The sequence below is a fragment of the Diabrotica undecimpunctata genome, chromosome 10 (genome assembly GCF_040954645.1).
Source record: "Diabrotica undecimpunctata isolate CICGRU chromosome 10, icDiaUnde3, whole genome shotgun sequence".
In the NCBI taxonomy this organism is placed as follows: domain Eukaryota; kingdom Metazoa; phylum Arthropoda; class Insecta; order Coleoptera; family Chrysomelidae; genus Diabrotica; species Diabrotica undecimpunctata.
In genome coordinates this window covers 52,828,601-52,842,144 of record NC_092812.1, presented here as the reverse complement: position 1 = coordinate 52,842,144, position 13,544 = coordinate 52,828,601, and the positions used below count along the sequence as shown (strand labels likewise).

At 31.8% G+C, this 13,544-nt stretch overlaps 1 protein-coding gene across 3 annotated transcripts in view; it reads left to right on the top strand.

Moving 5' to 3' along the window:
- LOC140451957 (transcription initiation factor IIA subunit 1-like) overlaps positions 1-11,474 on the top strand; it is a 33,398-nt gene extending 21,924 nt beyond the window's left edge. For 2 of the 3 annotated variants that reach the window (XM_072545944.1, XM_072545945.1), the window contains 5 exons: positions 3,392-3,560; positions 5,181-5,381; positions 5,565-5,993; positions 7,693-7,994; positions 10,268-11,474. In XM_072545944.1, the coding sequence (XP_072402045.1) occupies positions 3,392-3,560; positions 5,181-5,381; positions 5,565-5,993; positions 7,693-7,994; positions 10,268-10,375 (1,209 nt within the window). In that variant the 3' untranslated portion in view covers positions 10,376-11,474. The remainder of the gene's footprint in view (positions 1-3,391; positions 3,561-5,180; positions 5,382-5,564; positions 5,994-7,692; positions 7,995-10,267) is intronic. The other variant, XM_072545946.1, reaches the window with a different exon arrangement.
- Positions 11,475-13,544: the final 2,070 nt, after the last annotated feature.

Below are 13,544 nucleotides of genomic sequence, written 5' to 3'. Positions count from 1 at the left end.
CAGCATTATACTAAATATTTATTTATAAACTTCTTTGGTATTTTAATAGTAGACAAGATTAAAGACTTTTCCCATTTAATTCAATACATTTTGAGAAATCAATGAGGATGATTTAGATTGCCGATCGACTACAAAATTTACAAGATTTAAAAAATTAAATTAAATTATTGAAATAATTGTATTGAATAATAATTGAATAATATAATTTCAATATATATATATATATATATATATATATATATATATATTGAAATAATAATATTGAATAATTAATGATGGGTAAATACATGCCAAAATATTATAATTTAAAAATAAAAATCGACCTGTTTCGAGATTTATCTCCAAAGTTGCCTATTCTCGAAAAAATTAATTACATAATTTTGCCCCTCACTGTAGATATATATATATATATATATATATATATATATATATATATATATATATATATATATATATATATATATAAATTACCCTACTGGAACCTTTTTAATCAACCATGCATAACCGTGTAGCGGCTATTTTGTTTGATATTTCAATGAGTTCTGGATCACAAGCTTCATTGAATACCAGTTACGAAATAAATACATTGTTTATTATTACGTAAACTGCAACTCTAACATTGTTAATTTGATAGGATTGTGTATAAATAAGTAATACATCCGTAGATAATTTTATATAATTATAGAACAATATTATGTATCATTGATATCTAATTTTTAATAATGCAAGTACCTCTAGTTTGTATTGTCGACATATTTTAATAAATATTCTCCTCAGTTCTGCGCCTGACCTGAATCTAATCTTATTGTTTATTCCAGGGTTTAAATCCATTCAATCTTTTGAATACACTTTCTACATAACATTAAATTTTTCTACACTTCTATTGAGTTTTTAATTTCGTTTGTTGATTTTCATCCATTCCATTATATTTGATATACTTCCTTTATCATCATCATTGGCTCTATAACCCATAATAGGCCTTGTTCTGCTCCAGAATCAGTTTCAATTCCTTCCTATTTGTCGCCTTGCTAAGTTCCTAATATGTGTTCTTTTGGGTGACAGCTATAATATATCGTAAAAATTGAATTATTTGAATATAATATGATTTATTTAAAATATAAATAATAAATAAATAATATTACTTTATTCAATTTTAAAAATACTATATAATTATAATTATACACCTTAGTGATATTGTCTGTCAGTACATTCCTAATTATTAATTCTGTAAGTTTCAATTAACGAAATATTGTCACCATATGAATGTTTGGGTCTTGGTAAGAATTAAACCATTAACCCCTCTGCAGAGGGCTTCAACCAGCTCAATCGATGTTTCCTCTGCGCTTCTGTCCCAATTTGGTGGATTAGGTAATCTCTTACAATAAAACACAGTTTAGTAGTAGAAAGGTCCAAGCAAAAGAATTTAAGGACGAGTGAGGAACATAGCCCCGTGAAGGGGGCTCTCAGGGCAAGACTAGAAGGCCTTGGCTTGCATCGTTGTCTTATGTTATGTCTCGCTAGTGGTTCGCTTCGGTGGCTGTAGTCCTGCGAAGGAGGTGCTGCCCAGGGTGGTCGGAGGTGAAAGGGTTTGAGCTAAAACGGTCCTTTTCAGAAATTATTAGTAAATTATATAGTTATGAATTATGAGTGAATTTAATTAATAAATGTATAAAATGATGTGAATCGCGGAGAGGATAGCTGTGACTGTATTCTCACTATAGACAGGTAAAACCGGTGGGATCGAAAAACCACAGAAAACCGATCCCTCCCTGTCCGTAGCAGAGCTCTAAGTGAGCTATTTATCTGCTGCGGCAGTTCGTTGCTGGCTAAGTTCAGCAATTTAGTTGGTAGGAGGGGGAGTTTTCGTTTGGGAAATCTGATGAATACATTGCCAAAGGATGAGCAGGTAGTTTTAATGATGTTTTGGGCTCTGAAGTTTTGGCCTCGGATGGTTTTGATTGTATAACTCCTGCTCAGAGAGAAAAGCCTCTCATTGATGGGCTGGATGTTATAGTTGATGTATGAGGGCGGAGGGGTAGTCGAGGCGTTTGTAATTTACTCTACGCATTATTACCCGTTTCAATCCCAGCAGATGTTATGTAAGGCTGTGATTGAACATGGCATATATATTAGCTCTCTATTCAATCACGGGCCTAATGAATGTTTTATATGTGTGTACAAGTGTATGTGAGTGTGTCCATCCGAATTTGCCACATAAAGCATTGAGTAAAGCGACTCTTCTCTTCACCCTTGAGGGTTGCGCCAGATCATCGCTCCAGTTTAGTGTTTCTGTGAACACCACACCGAGGTACTCCATCTGGTTACGGAGTTGGAGTCGGCCGCCCCAAAGTCTGAGGTCGATTCTTTAGGCTAAGTTGCGTGTGGTGTATCCGCTGAGATTGGGGTGTCTGAAGAGAATCAATTGAGTTTTATTTGGGTTAGGTATTACTCTCCATCTCCCGCACCGTCTATCGACCTGTTCAAGGTGATATTGAGCAAACCTACATAGAGCATCTACATCTCGAGAGGTTGTTACGCGAGCAGTGTCATCTGCGTAGAGTAAAGTGATTTATGTTTGTGTTTCGTCGGTTGGGGCAGTCGCTTTTGTATATAGTGTAGAGTAGTGGTGCCAACACGGAACCTTGTGGAACTCCTTGTGTAGGAGTAAATGAGGCTGAGAAATGACCTCGAACCTTTACCGTGATTTTACTTTGAGTGGCATAAGAATGCATAAGTCTAACGAATGTAAATGGTAGACCGCTGTTCAGTAGTTTCTTGACCAGTCCAGCATGCCAAACTTGGTGGAAGGCTTTTAGAACATCGAGAAAAATGCCTAATGATAATATACGGAAATTGTGTAAGTTAAAAGGCGGGGCGATGAGCATTGACTTGCTCATTGATCCACAGACTAAGTCACGCGATGACAATATACAGACGTAAAGAAAAAAAGGAGTTTTATTTACAAATATACAACAGACCGCATACCTGTTAATTTACTGCAAAATTATTTGTTTATGTTTTGGTCGATAATCCAACCAGTTTTGCTATATATATATATATATATATATATATATATATATATATATATATATATATATATATATATATATATATATATATATATATATATATATATATATATATATATATATATATATATATATATATATATATATATATATATATATATAATGAACCAAAAGTATTTGCTGACAACGTAAGGATTTTAATTAGTAATTTTATTGCTGCAAACCCACTATTTAACGTTTACTTATATATATATATATATATATATATATATATATATATATATATATATATATATATATATAAAGATATATATCTTATATGTGATTATATTATAATATAAATAATATTTTTAATTTTTCAGTACAAAGCATATCAAGATGTTATCAATGATGTGATATTAAATGCTAGAGAACACTTCATCGAAGATGGGGTCGATGAAGCAGTATTACAAGAACTCAAACAACTATGGGAAACAAAACTAGCAGCTACAAAAGCAGTAGACGAAAATAGAGATGCTGATAAAGTAATAAGTAAGTTCTCAACATTGCATTAACGAAAATTATGTGTATTTTTTGTATAATTATACGATTATCTCACCTTTTAGATGATGCAGTAATTATAAATACATCAATTTGTTATTATTTAGAGATGTTTTTTTGAGTAGTGTTCCAAGCTATGTCAATGTGGCAATTAAAAACTACAAATAGTGGTCTTTGTGGTAACAAAATGGTATAATTTGTGTTTTTCTTTTTAAATAATTTTGTTTAATATTTTTACAATAAACATAGACCAATTTCTGACACTATTTTGATCCACCTTAATTACAATAAACAGTTCTGATTTTTCTCGTGTTTCCAATATTGCATCAGCTGATTTATGAGGAGCTACCTCAATTTCTTTCTTTGAATTGGGGAGAATATATGCTCATGATTTTATCGCATTTAAGAAATGAATGTCCTCTTACAGGAAATTTAATGGATATGGTTTACTATCGGTTTGAAATATGTCCGACAGAGAAGGTAACGAAACATGGTATAATTTTTGTTTTGACCTTCACCAGGAGTCAGAAAAGATTAAAAGATGTTTTACTTTTGGATCTAGGAAATTTTAGGATGAAAAGTACAACTTTATGTGAGTCTGTCTTTGCCACCTCCTCATTTTATCCAAACCAAAGGAATTTGCAGGTAGATAGTGCTTTTTTTCTTTGTACTCACTTATGGACCGAAACATTAACACTGACAAAAAAGGTAGTGAATAAGATTCGTGTGACTCAGAGTTCTATGGAGCGCCAAATGCTGGGTATCTCTCTGAGAGACCGAATCCCAAACGAAGAAATACGTCGTAGAAAAAAAAACAACAGACGCCATCGAAAAAATTGCGTCTTTAAAATGGAATTGGGCAGGACACGTCGCCAGATTATCAGACAACCGATGGATAAAACGTATTTTAGAGGGGAGACCAAGACAATAAGCACTAGGGAGCAGAGGACGCCCATTAACCAGATGGAAGCAGCACAAGACAGAGATAGATATAAAGTATGCAGTTTTTAGATCATCGATCTACTCCTTTTCACTTTACAAAACAAAATCATTACTCGAAAACGTTTAGGACTGATTTTAGTAAAATGATTTTGGTTGAACAGCCCAATATTATTACATTTTGGCACATGAATTTTTGTGCCAAGCATCTGATAACTGCTGTATTGTCACATTCCCAAATTAGAGCAGTAATCAAAGTTCCATTACTGCTTGATATGAAATCATTCAATGTACTGTGGCTATTCATTGAAATGCTAAAGAAGACAAAAAAAAAAGAGTTTTGAGAATCTCCTTTTTCGGAGATTCGGGAAGAATTCTATTAGACCAATCAAATTAGTAAAAATAAAACTTTATAGACTGGTTTGACAGTTGATATGTGTAGTATGAGATATTACACATAGACTATCATCTAGGAATTCATCAATTTTTTAGTGTCACTATTTTTAAATAAACAATATTAAAATGTACGCTACAGATTTCAACGTCAAACCCGTATATACAGTTGTATCTAGTAAAAACCTAGCTTAATTGGTCTATATTGTTAATTATTTCTTTCAAGCGACATCGAGAAATATTTCTCGATCGGGAATACTACACAATTTCTTATTTCAGGTCCGAATAACAAACCAAAGCCGGAATATATTAATCAACATTATATAAAACCATTACCAGCGACTGTCCATCAGTTGCAATTGCAACACCAACAGCAACAACAGCAGCATCATCAACAACAGCAGCAGCAACAACAACAGCTATTGTTAAATAACAAACAAATAATAGGCCAAGTTCCTCCAAATAATCACATGCCTCAGGGTAAGTATCAAATTATTTTTTAAAGTTAACTATATCTTACCCAAATTTTATGAGATACAAAAGCTTAAAATGTTTTCTTTTAAAGTAAGAAGAGAGATTGAATAAGCTGTTCTTGCTCTTTTAGTTTTTTCCAGAAGATTACTTTGTATGATCTCAAATATACGAAAATATATATTTTTATAGGTCCCCCCGGTATCGGTCTTCCAGAATGGCGTCGAGTTCCTATCCAGATAAATATTCCATCTCCCGGTTCTGCAGATGGTCACAGAATACTCTCTATAGATGTGCCTGAGGTCTTTCTCCAAGGCCATCACCTCAGGTCAATTCTGACCGGGCAAGCAATTAGCACAACCATGAGCTTACCTTTGGCAACTGCTTGTGCTTACCTTCAGGATCACGTTAACGCTGCTTTCATAGAACATCAGCAGAGTTATTACAACTCTCTAAGCAATGGTAACCCGCAAATGCACAATCATATGCATGATCGCTTACTTGAAAATAGATTAAGAGGTATACCTCAAGGTGATGGTCCAGCAGATTATTCCTATGCATCTTTAACTAACTCTTCAACTAACCCCCCTTCACAAAAAAGTAACAATAAAAGATCGAAAGGTAAGCATTGTATATATGTAGTGTATATAAAAGGATTTTAAAAGTTTAACAGTAGCCTTCAAAGAAATAATAATGTGTTTAATATATTTACGTATATAGCTGTATAAATAATTCTTTCGCTTGCTAGATGCTAGTCGATAACGCATAAAGTTATTGTCAAAGCAATATATACTTCCTAATAATTATGTATTATTATTTTCTATTTTATTTCCAATCTTTGGTTTAAAGAGTACAATTGTTTGTACAAATGTTTAAATATTGCCATATAGGTAAGAGGCTCGTAAGTTTTATATCCGCATTATTTTGATCAGTTATTTTTTAGATGTTTTTTTTATTAGACTGTTATTAGACTGTTATTATATGTAGAATTATGCTTATTTTGCCAAATTGAATTATATAATTGGAGTTTCAAGCGCAGTTGTAAGCATAAAGTTTGGGATGCTATTGTCGTGACAAGCAGATTAATACAAACCTACTCATTTTATTTAGAGAAAGAAGAGAATAAATCAAAGATTACTATTTCTTGAATTGTATATTAAGGTACCTACATAAAGATAAAAAATTAAGAGATATTTGGAAAAAGTAGTCCAAGATCATAAACGAAGGAAAGGCCTAATAACTGTAGTAAATTAATTACAATATTACCCAAAAACAAAAAAAAAACAGCAAAGACAACTTACCCATTACCCAAACAGAAAAAAAGGACGAAGAAACCTTGAATGCCCAAATAGATACTCGATCTAATGGATGACCATACAAGAACAAAGACAACAAGAAATATGCAAGCAAAAGAAAATTGGATGACAGAGATCTGTGAAGAAGAGTTTTTGCAGATAGGCATGACGAAAGAATGCCCCAAAAGAAAATTCATAAAACAGCAGGAATAAGAATACGGAACTTATTTAGAGGTAATTGGGCCAGTAAAGGAAAAACCTAAAAAATCTTATATAGATTTTTGAAGGTACCAAAAGGTATATGAGGGATAGCTGATGACAAATCCTTAAAGACGTACAGCTGATTATATATATATATATATATATATATATATATATATATATATATATATATATATATATATATATATATAAACTTCTTACAACTGACAATGGAAGGCAAGATTGAGGACAGGCGAAGTCCTGGGAGACAACAAATGCGACTAAGAGACACAAAATGGACTGGGTTAGATTTCCAATCATTAATAAGAAAAGCCCAAAATAGATTTGAATTTGCATAAGTCATTGGCAACCGCCGCTTGAAGAGTGAAGGTGAAGAATATTACCCAAAAATGGAAAAAATCATGGATCAGGGACTAAGCATGAAGCATAAATAAGCGTTACCTGAATGCTAAAAAGAATAAAACATGTTCAAGAATATATAGGTACGCATAGAGTTCACGCCTAGTCTACACCTAAGCGTCAGATTAAAGAAAATCAGACCAAAAGACACAAACAAAATATAGTTTTTCACACAGAAAGAAAAACAAACCTACTTTAAAGATTCTAAAGTTATTATTCTACAAGATCAATCGATCAAATGTAACTCTGGCTATCTGCTATGTGTAAATTTAGCTCATAATTAATGCAAAAATGGATATCGGGTACTATATAATACAGAGATCAAATTTAAAACTCTAACTCATTTAGACAGTATTTGATGAAGTTCTTACATTTGTCTTATGGTTAGTATTTCATTTTTTTAGGTAATAATTCAGATCCCGTGCTCAACTCCTCCTTTCCGAACGATCTTGAAGATCAGTTACTTCTGAATAGTCTAAGAGGAATTCCTCAGGGCGATGGACCTGCCGATTCCTCAGATGATGATGATAAAAGTGATGAAGGATCCGAAGAAATAGAAGACGAAAAAGAAGAAGACGAAATGGAGGACGATCTTACTGGAGAAGCTGAAGACGAACCATTAAATTCTGGAGATGATGTTTCAGATGCTGATGGAACGGAAGAATCCTTTGAGACTGATAATGTGATAGTATGCCAGTATGACAAGGTATATTTTAGGCAATGGACTCACGAGTTCATTGAAATGAGACATTTATAAAAATTGTATAATTTCCTATCTACTTCTTTTTCTATTTAAACATTTAGCTGCATCTGTTCTTACAAAATATTTTTACTCAAATATGTTACCGCCGTTTGTTACCTAAATCACCACTTAGATGCCATCTAGTGGTTACTAGTTTATCTTCCCAATTACTTTAGGTTTTACAATGAATATAGAAGCACATTTCAATGGAAAAATGGTCAGGGTTATTATACTTTAAAATACTCCTGAAGATGGCGACAGCATAAACTTTATTGTTTATAGATTTCTACACATTTCAATTGAAAATTTGAATCACAATATTGTTTATAGTTTTAAAAGATTCAGTTATTAAAAAGTACTTAAAGTTAAAATAAAATTTTATTTTCTACAAAAAAAAAATATGGTGCATGAGTAGAATTTAGTCTCTAATTTTATAAAATGCAAAAATTTAAGCCTAAGAAGCATTTCCAGCCCCACTCTAACATATTTCAGAAGCCATCGTTGACGAGGGATGGTACGGTGGTGAAGGGAATCACATGAGTTCTCCCTGGTAATGTCTGAACAGAAGAAAAAAAGTAAAATGTTACTACAAGAAGATTTTCCTGTTCTTGAAGAATTCAGTAGATGGTTACAAAATCAGAAAAATCAAAATGATTATTTATTATTATTATTATATAATAATATATAATAATATTAACTATCAAAAGACGAAAACTTGAGTACTTAGGACATGTGATGAGAGGGCAAAAATACGCATTATTACAACTTATTATGCAAGGCAAAATCCGAGGAAAGCGAAATGTGGGAAGACGAAGAATATCCCGGCTTAAAAACTTTGGGGAATGGTTTGAATGCAGTAGTGCAGAACTTTTTAGAGCGGCAGTCAACAGAGTCCGCATAGCCATGATGATTTCCAACCTTCGATAGAAGATGGAACTTAAAAAGAAGATATTATTATTCGTACGTTGGTGACGTACCATAAACGTCTAGATAGGAGGCGTTAACGAATATCTACTTGGACCTGTTCTGATTAACTACATTTCCTGCAAAATGTTTTAACTGATTTGTTCGATGATGTACCTTTAAATAGTAGGCAAAACTTATTGTTTCTAAATGACGGATGTCCGGCCCTCTGTAGCACATGATTGAAAGAGGCGGTCCAGTTGCTTCGCCAACAGAAGGTAGTCAGATTTGAATCCTTGCGATTATTGTGTTTGGGGTTACATAAAAGCATTTGTTTATTCCATTCCGATACAAATTCGTGCACAACTCTGGCTAAGGATACAAGATGCTTGCAACTAATTTAGAACTTTAGAATGTTTGCAAGAATTCGGCGTTCTTTAAGCAAAATGGCAAATGTATGCATAGAGACTAATGGTCATCACATCGAGTATCTCTTGTAACTATCTACCTTTGATACTTGTTCTTTTGTGTTAGTTTCGTTCCATGGTAGTTTTTAAAACCCCTTGAACAAAAATTTTGTTTCAATTTGATTTATTGCCTCTTTTTCCAAACTTTTTTTACGAATTGTGTGCTGTATTTGTTGAAACAAAAGATAATTTATAAAATTAATTAAGGTACCTTCATTTAACTTTCATGACGAAAAGAAAAACAATTTTCAAATCGATTTTTCTAGAAAACGGTGTATGCTACCGACTTAAAGTAAGTACCATTTAGTACTAGAATACCTGAACATTTAATAATCTAGTATCACAAATGCTTAAAAGTTAGAGACAAAAAAGTTATGCGTTAAAATAACCGTTGACCTACCCAAAACGGACGCCTATGGCTGGTACAAGAAATTTGCAATTGACGACATCGATTTGACTCTGGAGGACAAATAATCGTACCAGTTTTTGTTTTTTTTTTAATAAAAGCGTTCTGGAGTTATTTTCAAAAAAAAATGATTACAAGATGTTATCTTCAAAGAGCTCTAGCTCCATTAGGAAGCATTTTAGTAGTAGGTGAATTGGGTTAAATTGTCTTAAAATTATGTGAGGAATCTCCGGTTTTCGTTTGTCAGGATAGTTTCTGGACATCATGTGTATCCATATTTCGATTATTTTTCCTTAGTTTCATAATTACAGTATTTAATGACTTTCTGGCACATTTTATTTGAAAAAAGTGTATTTCTCTTATTATTTGTAGTGAAAACTTACTTAATAATCTCTTTTTCATATAATGTGTCTATAGGTTTTTATAATACCGTTATTCGACTGAAATCATATTTGTTTTAGATTACAAGAAGCAGAAACAGATGGAAGTTTCATCTGAAAGATGGCATCATGAACTTAAAGGGTGAAGATTTTATTTTTCAGAAGGCAAACGGAGATGCTGAATGGTAATAAGGAAGGAAACTAGACAAATTTTTCATTTGGTTTTGTGATTTTTACGATTGACTCATTTTATTTTGTATTACTAAATGAAGTGATTTCTAGTTAACAACCAAAAGTTACCATACGTGACTGAATATTCCCCACAGACAAGAGTGACTGTCCTTGTTGATAATCCGGTGTTTTAAAATCAGTTAAAATCAAAAAGAGTCGTTAAGTATTGGTATTTTAACGATTCAAACTTTATTGAAGTCATGTGACTCCTAAAAAAGTTAAAGGAGCCGTAAACGATATAAAGGCTATATGGTTGCATTGTCTTAGTGAATTACTCCAAATCTAAATATTTCAAGCCCCCAGGTTTATACAGTCAACAGTATTTTTAATAAACGAAAAGGAGGAATATTTGGTTTTTTTCAAACGCTAATGATTCTAGAATGCTATTATTTTGTCCTCTAATTCTAATACTCATTTGTTTGATCTTGCTTGTTCCTTAATATATAAATACAGATGAGACCTTACATTTATTCATATGGATCGTTGGTCATAATATGTCTTCCACTGGGCACACTCACTACTGTATTAATATCTCCCATGCTATAAATATGTTAATTCTTTAGCTACTTTTAGGATTTCATGTGTCTGGTTTGTAGTATGCGTTATGTGACACAGTAGATCTTTTATCTACTTTATATATTTTTGATTTTGCTTTTCTTATTTCTTATTCTTGTTTCAAAAAATCTTGCTTCATTCCATTCCATCTTGCTTCATTCAACTTTCATTTTTTTAAACAAAATATGCCAAATGGGAACTAGTTACGTCTGTTGGGAAATATGTTAGTCCTGTATGGATCAGGCCGTTATTCATACTGACGAAACTCGTTCCCTAAAACTAGTTTAAGATATATAAGATATTTCAAGTTTATTATATTAAGTTTGATTATTATTTTGAAAAGAAATTCTGATTATCAAATTCTATACACATATAGTATTTTTATTTATTTATTATATTATATTTTTATGTTGTAGAACTTAGTAGATTGTTTGGTAATCGAATGTTACCTTTATGAGAGAGTATGTTAATGTTTTTGGGCATTATATGTTTTGTTCTCAAGTATAAATTTATTTCTTTCCTTACAAAATATTCCCTACACAAAAGAAGCATTTGTGAACATTCAGTAACATGTGTAAAATGTTGGACATCTTGGAGGATTACTACCACCTTAAACCTAACAAAGGAATGAGACTACTGGAACAAAATGGAAAACTACAAACAGGAAATAAAACAACAACTACATATAGTCCACCAAAGCCATCCTGCCGATAGGCTGTGGAAGTAAATACAGAGACAGCAGAACTAATAATAGGAAAAAATAGGAAGAGAATAAGAAATGGTTTAATAAAGAATGACAAGACAGACAGAAAAAGCGAAATGTTATGATCCAACAAGAAACAACAGAAAGTAAAGAAAACTATACAACGTAATGACGAGAAACAGGAAAACTAAAGAGAAAAAAGGAAATATGAAAAACCGCAGTACCAACCCAGATTCGGGAAAGATATATCAAACATATGACATTTTTGCCCTAAGGCAGCTGCTTAAAAATATCCATAAAGTCTTCTTATACTTCTGACAAGCATACGATAACATTAAAAGGGATCAGATCTGGAATGCAATCACAGAACTCTCGATTAAAAAAAAATTGATCCAGCTTGTTAAAATATGTGTAAATGGCTGTAGATCCAGAGTATGGTCAGAAACCTTTGAAATAAACAGTGGCCTAAAACAAGGAGACACACTGTCACCTCTCCTCTTTAATATAATTCTGGAAACGGAAGTAAGAACAGCACAAATTAGAACATGTATATTAACAGAAAATGGGCCAAAACTATTATTAGCATACAAAATTTTGGAAACGCCGTAATCACTGTAAAGGAAACTTTTTACAAAATACAGATATTAGCAAAAATAGGTCTTATGTCAATGAAGAGAAAACTTAATACATGGGCATTCATAGACAAAAGAAACGAGATAGGATAGGGCAAAATATAACAATAGGCCATCTCGAAAATAACGATCTCACAAAAGATATAAAAGGGAGAATTCATTCAGCAAATTGTATGCCTTACGTTAAGAAAATATCGGACAACCCTAACTGCGAACTGTAAGTTGTCTACATTTGGCGTAATTTAGATATATAAACTGTAAATTCGTATGTCTGTGAGTGCTCTGCATAGTCATAATAAGAAATCTTATGTCTATGGTGCTGTGAGTAATTGGGTTATGTTTTGACAGTGAATTTTTTTCATTCTATCAAACATAATACCGTTATGAATATTCTATGAACAATAAAATACTTTACCAATACGTAACCAATACTTTTACTAAATATTTGAACTGAAATTATACAAGAAATAAACACAATATGCGATTTTACTTTTTTACAATATATAAGATTTTTGATTTCAATGGCATGCTGCAAAAATCTACTAAACTCAAAGAAATCAAAATAATACTTCAAACGTGGTTTAATATCTCTGTTGAAGAAGCTACAATAGTAACTCTTGTTTTCAGTTTCCATGGTCACGAGGCCACGAGTATCTCATAAAAAGAAGAATTTGGTGAATTTTATATGTTTATAGCACAGAACACATATTTATAGTGATTTTTTTGTGTGTAAATCAATTTTTTAAATCTACTTTCTTTTTAACTTGTTTTAATTGTTTTATAATAACAATCATATATTTTTTATTCGTAATTTTTATATAATTTTTGGTTTCCGTTCCTACAATAGAATTTTCAAGTTCAAAATTAGCAGATAATTGTTTCTTTCAAGTTTTGTCTTAAATATTTTCTAGCAGTGACACGTTTTTATCATACAAAGATATATGAAATGCCATGATGTATTTATTAATATTCCATTAATTCTATTTTATAAGTCGGCTAATTTTTAAATAAATCGTAAATAATTTTTGCTATTCGTTTATATCTCGTGTAATTTTCTATTCTTGTATCTTTGGATTTTTCGGTCATTAAACAACTTCATAAATACTAAGTATTTTTATATGTACTTTGCGGTCTGATATTATATTGTGTAGTTTCTAAAATAAATACAAAGTTAGTGCAACCATTGTCCAACTAGATGATGTCATAAGCAATGATTATTTGCTATAATAATAATGGT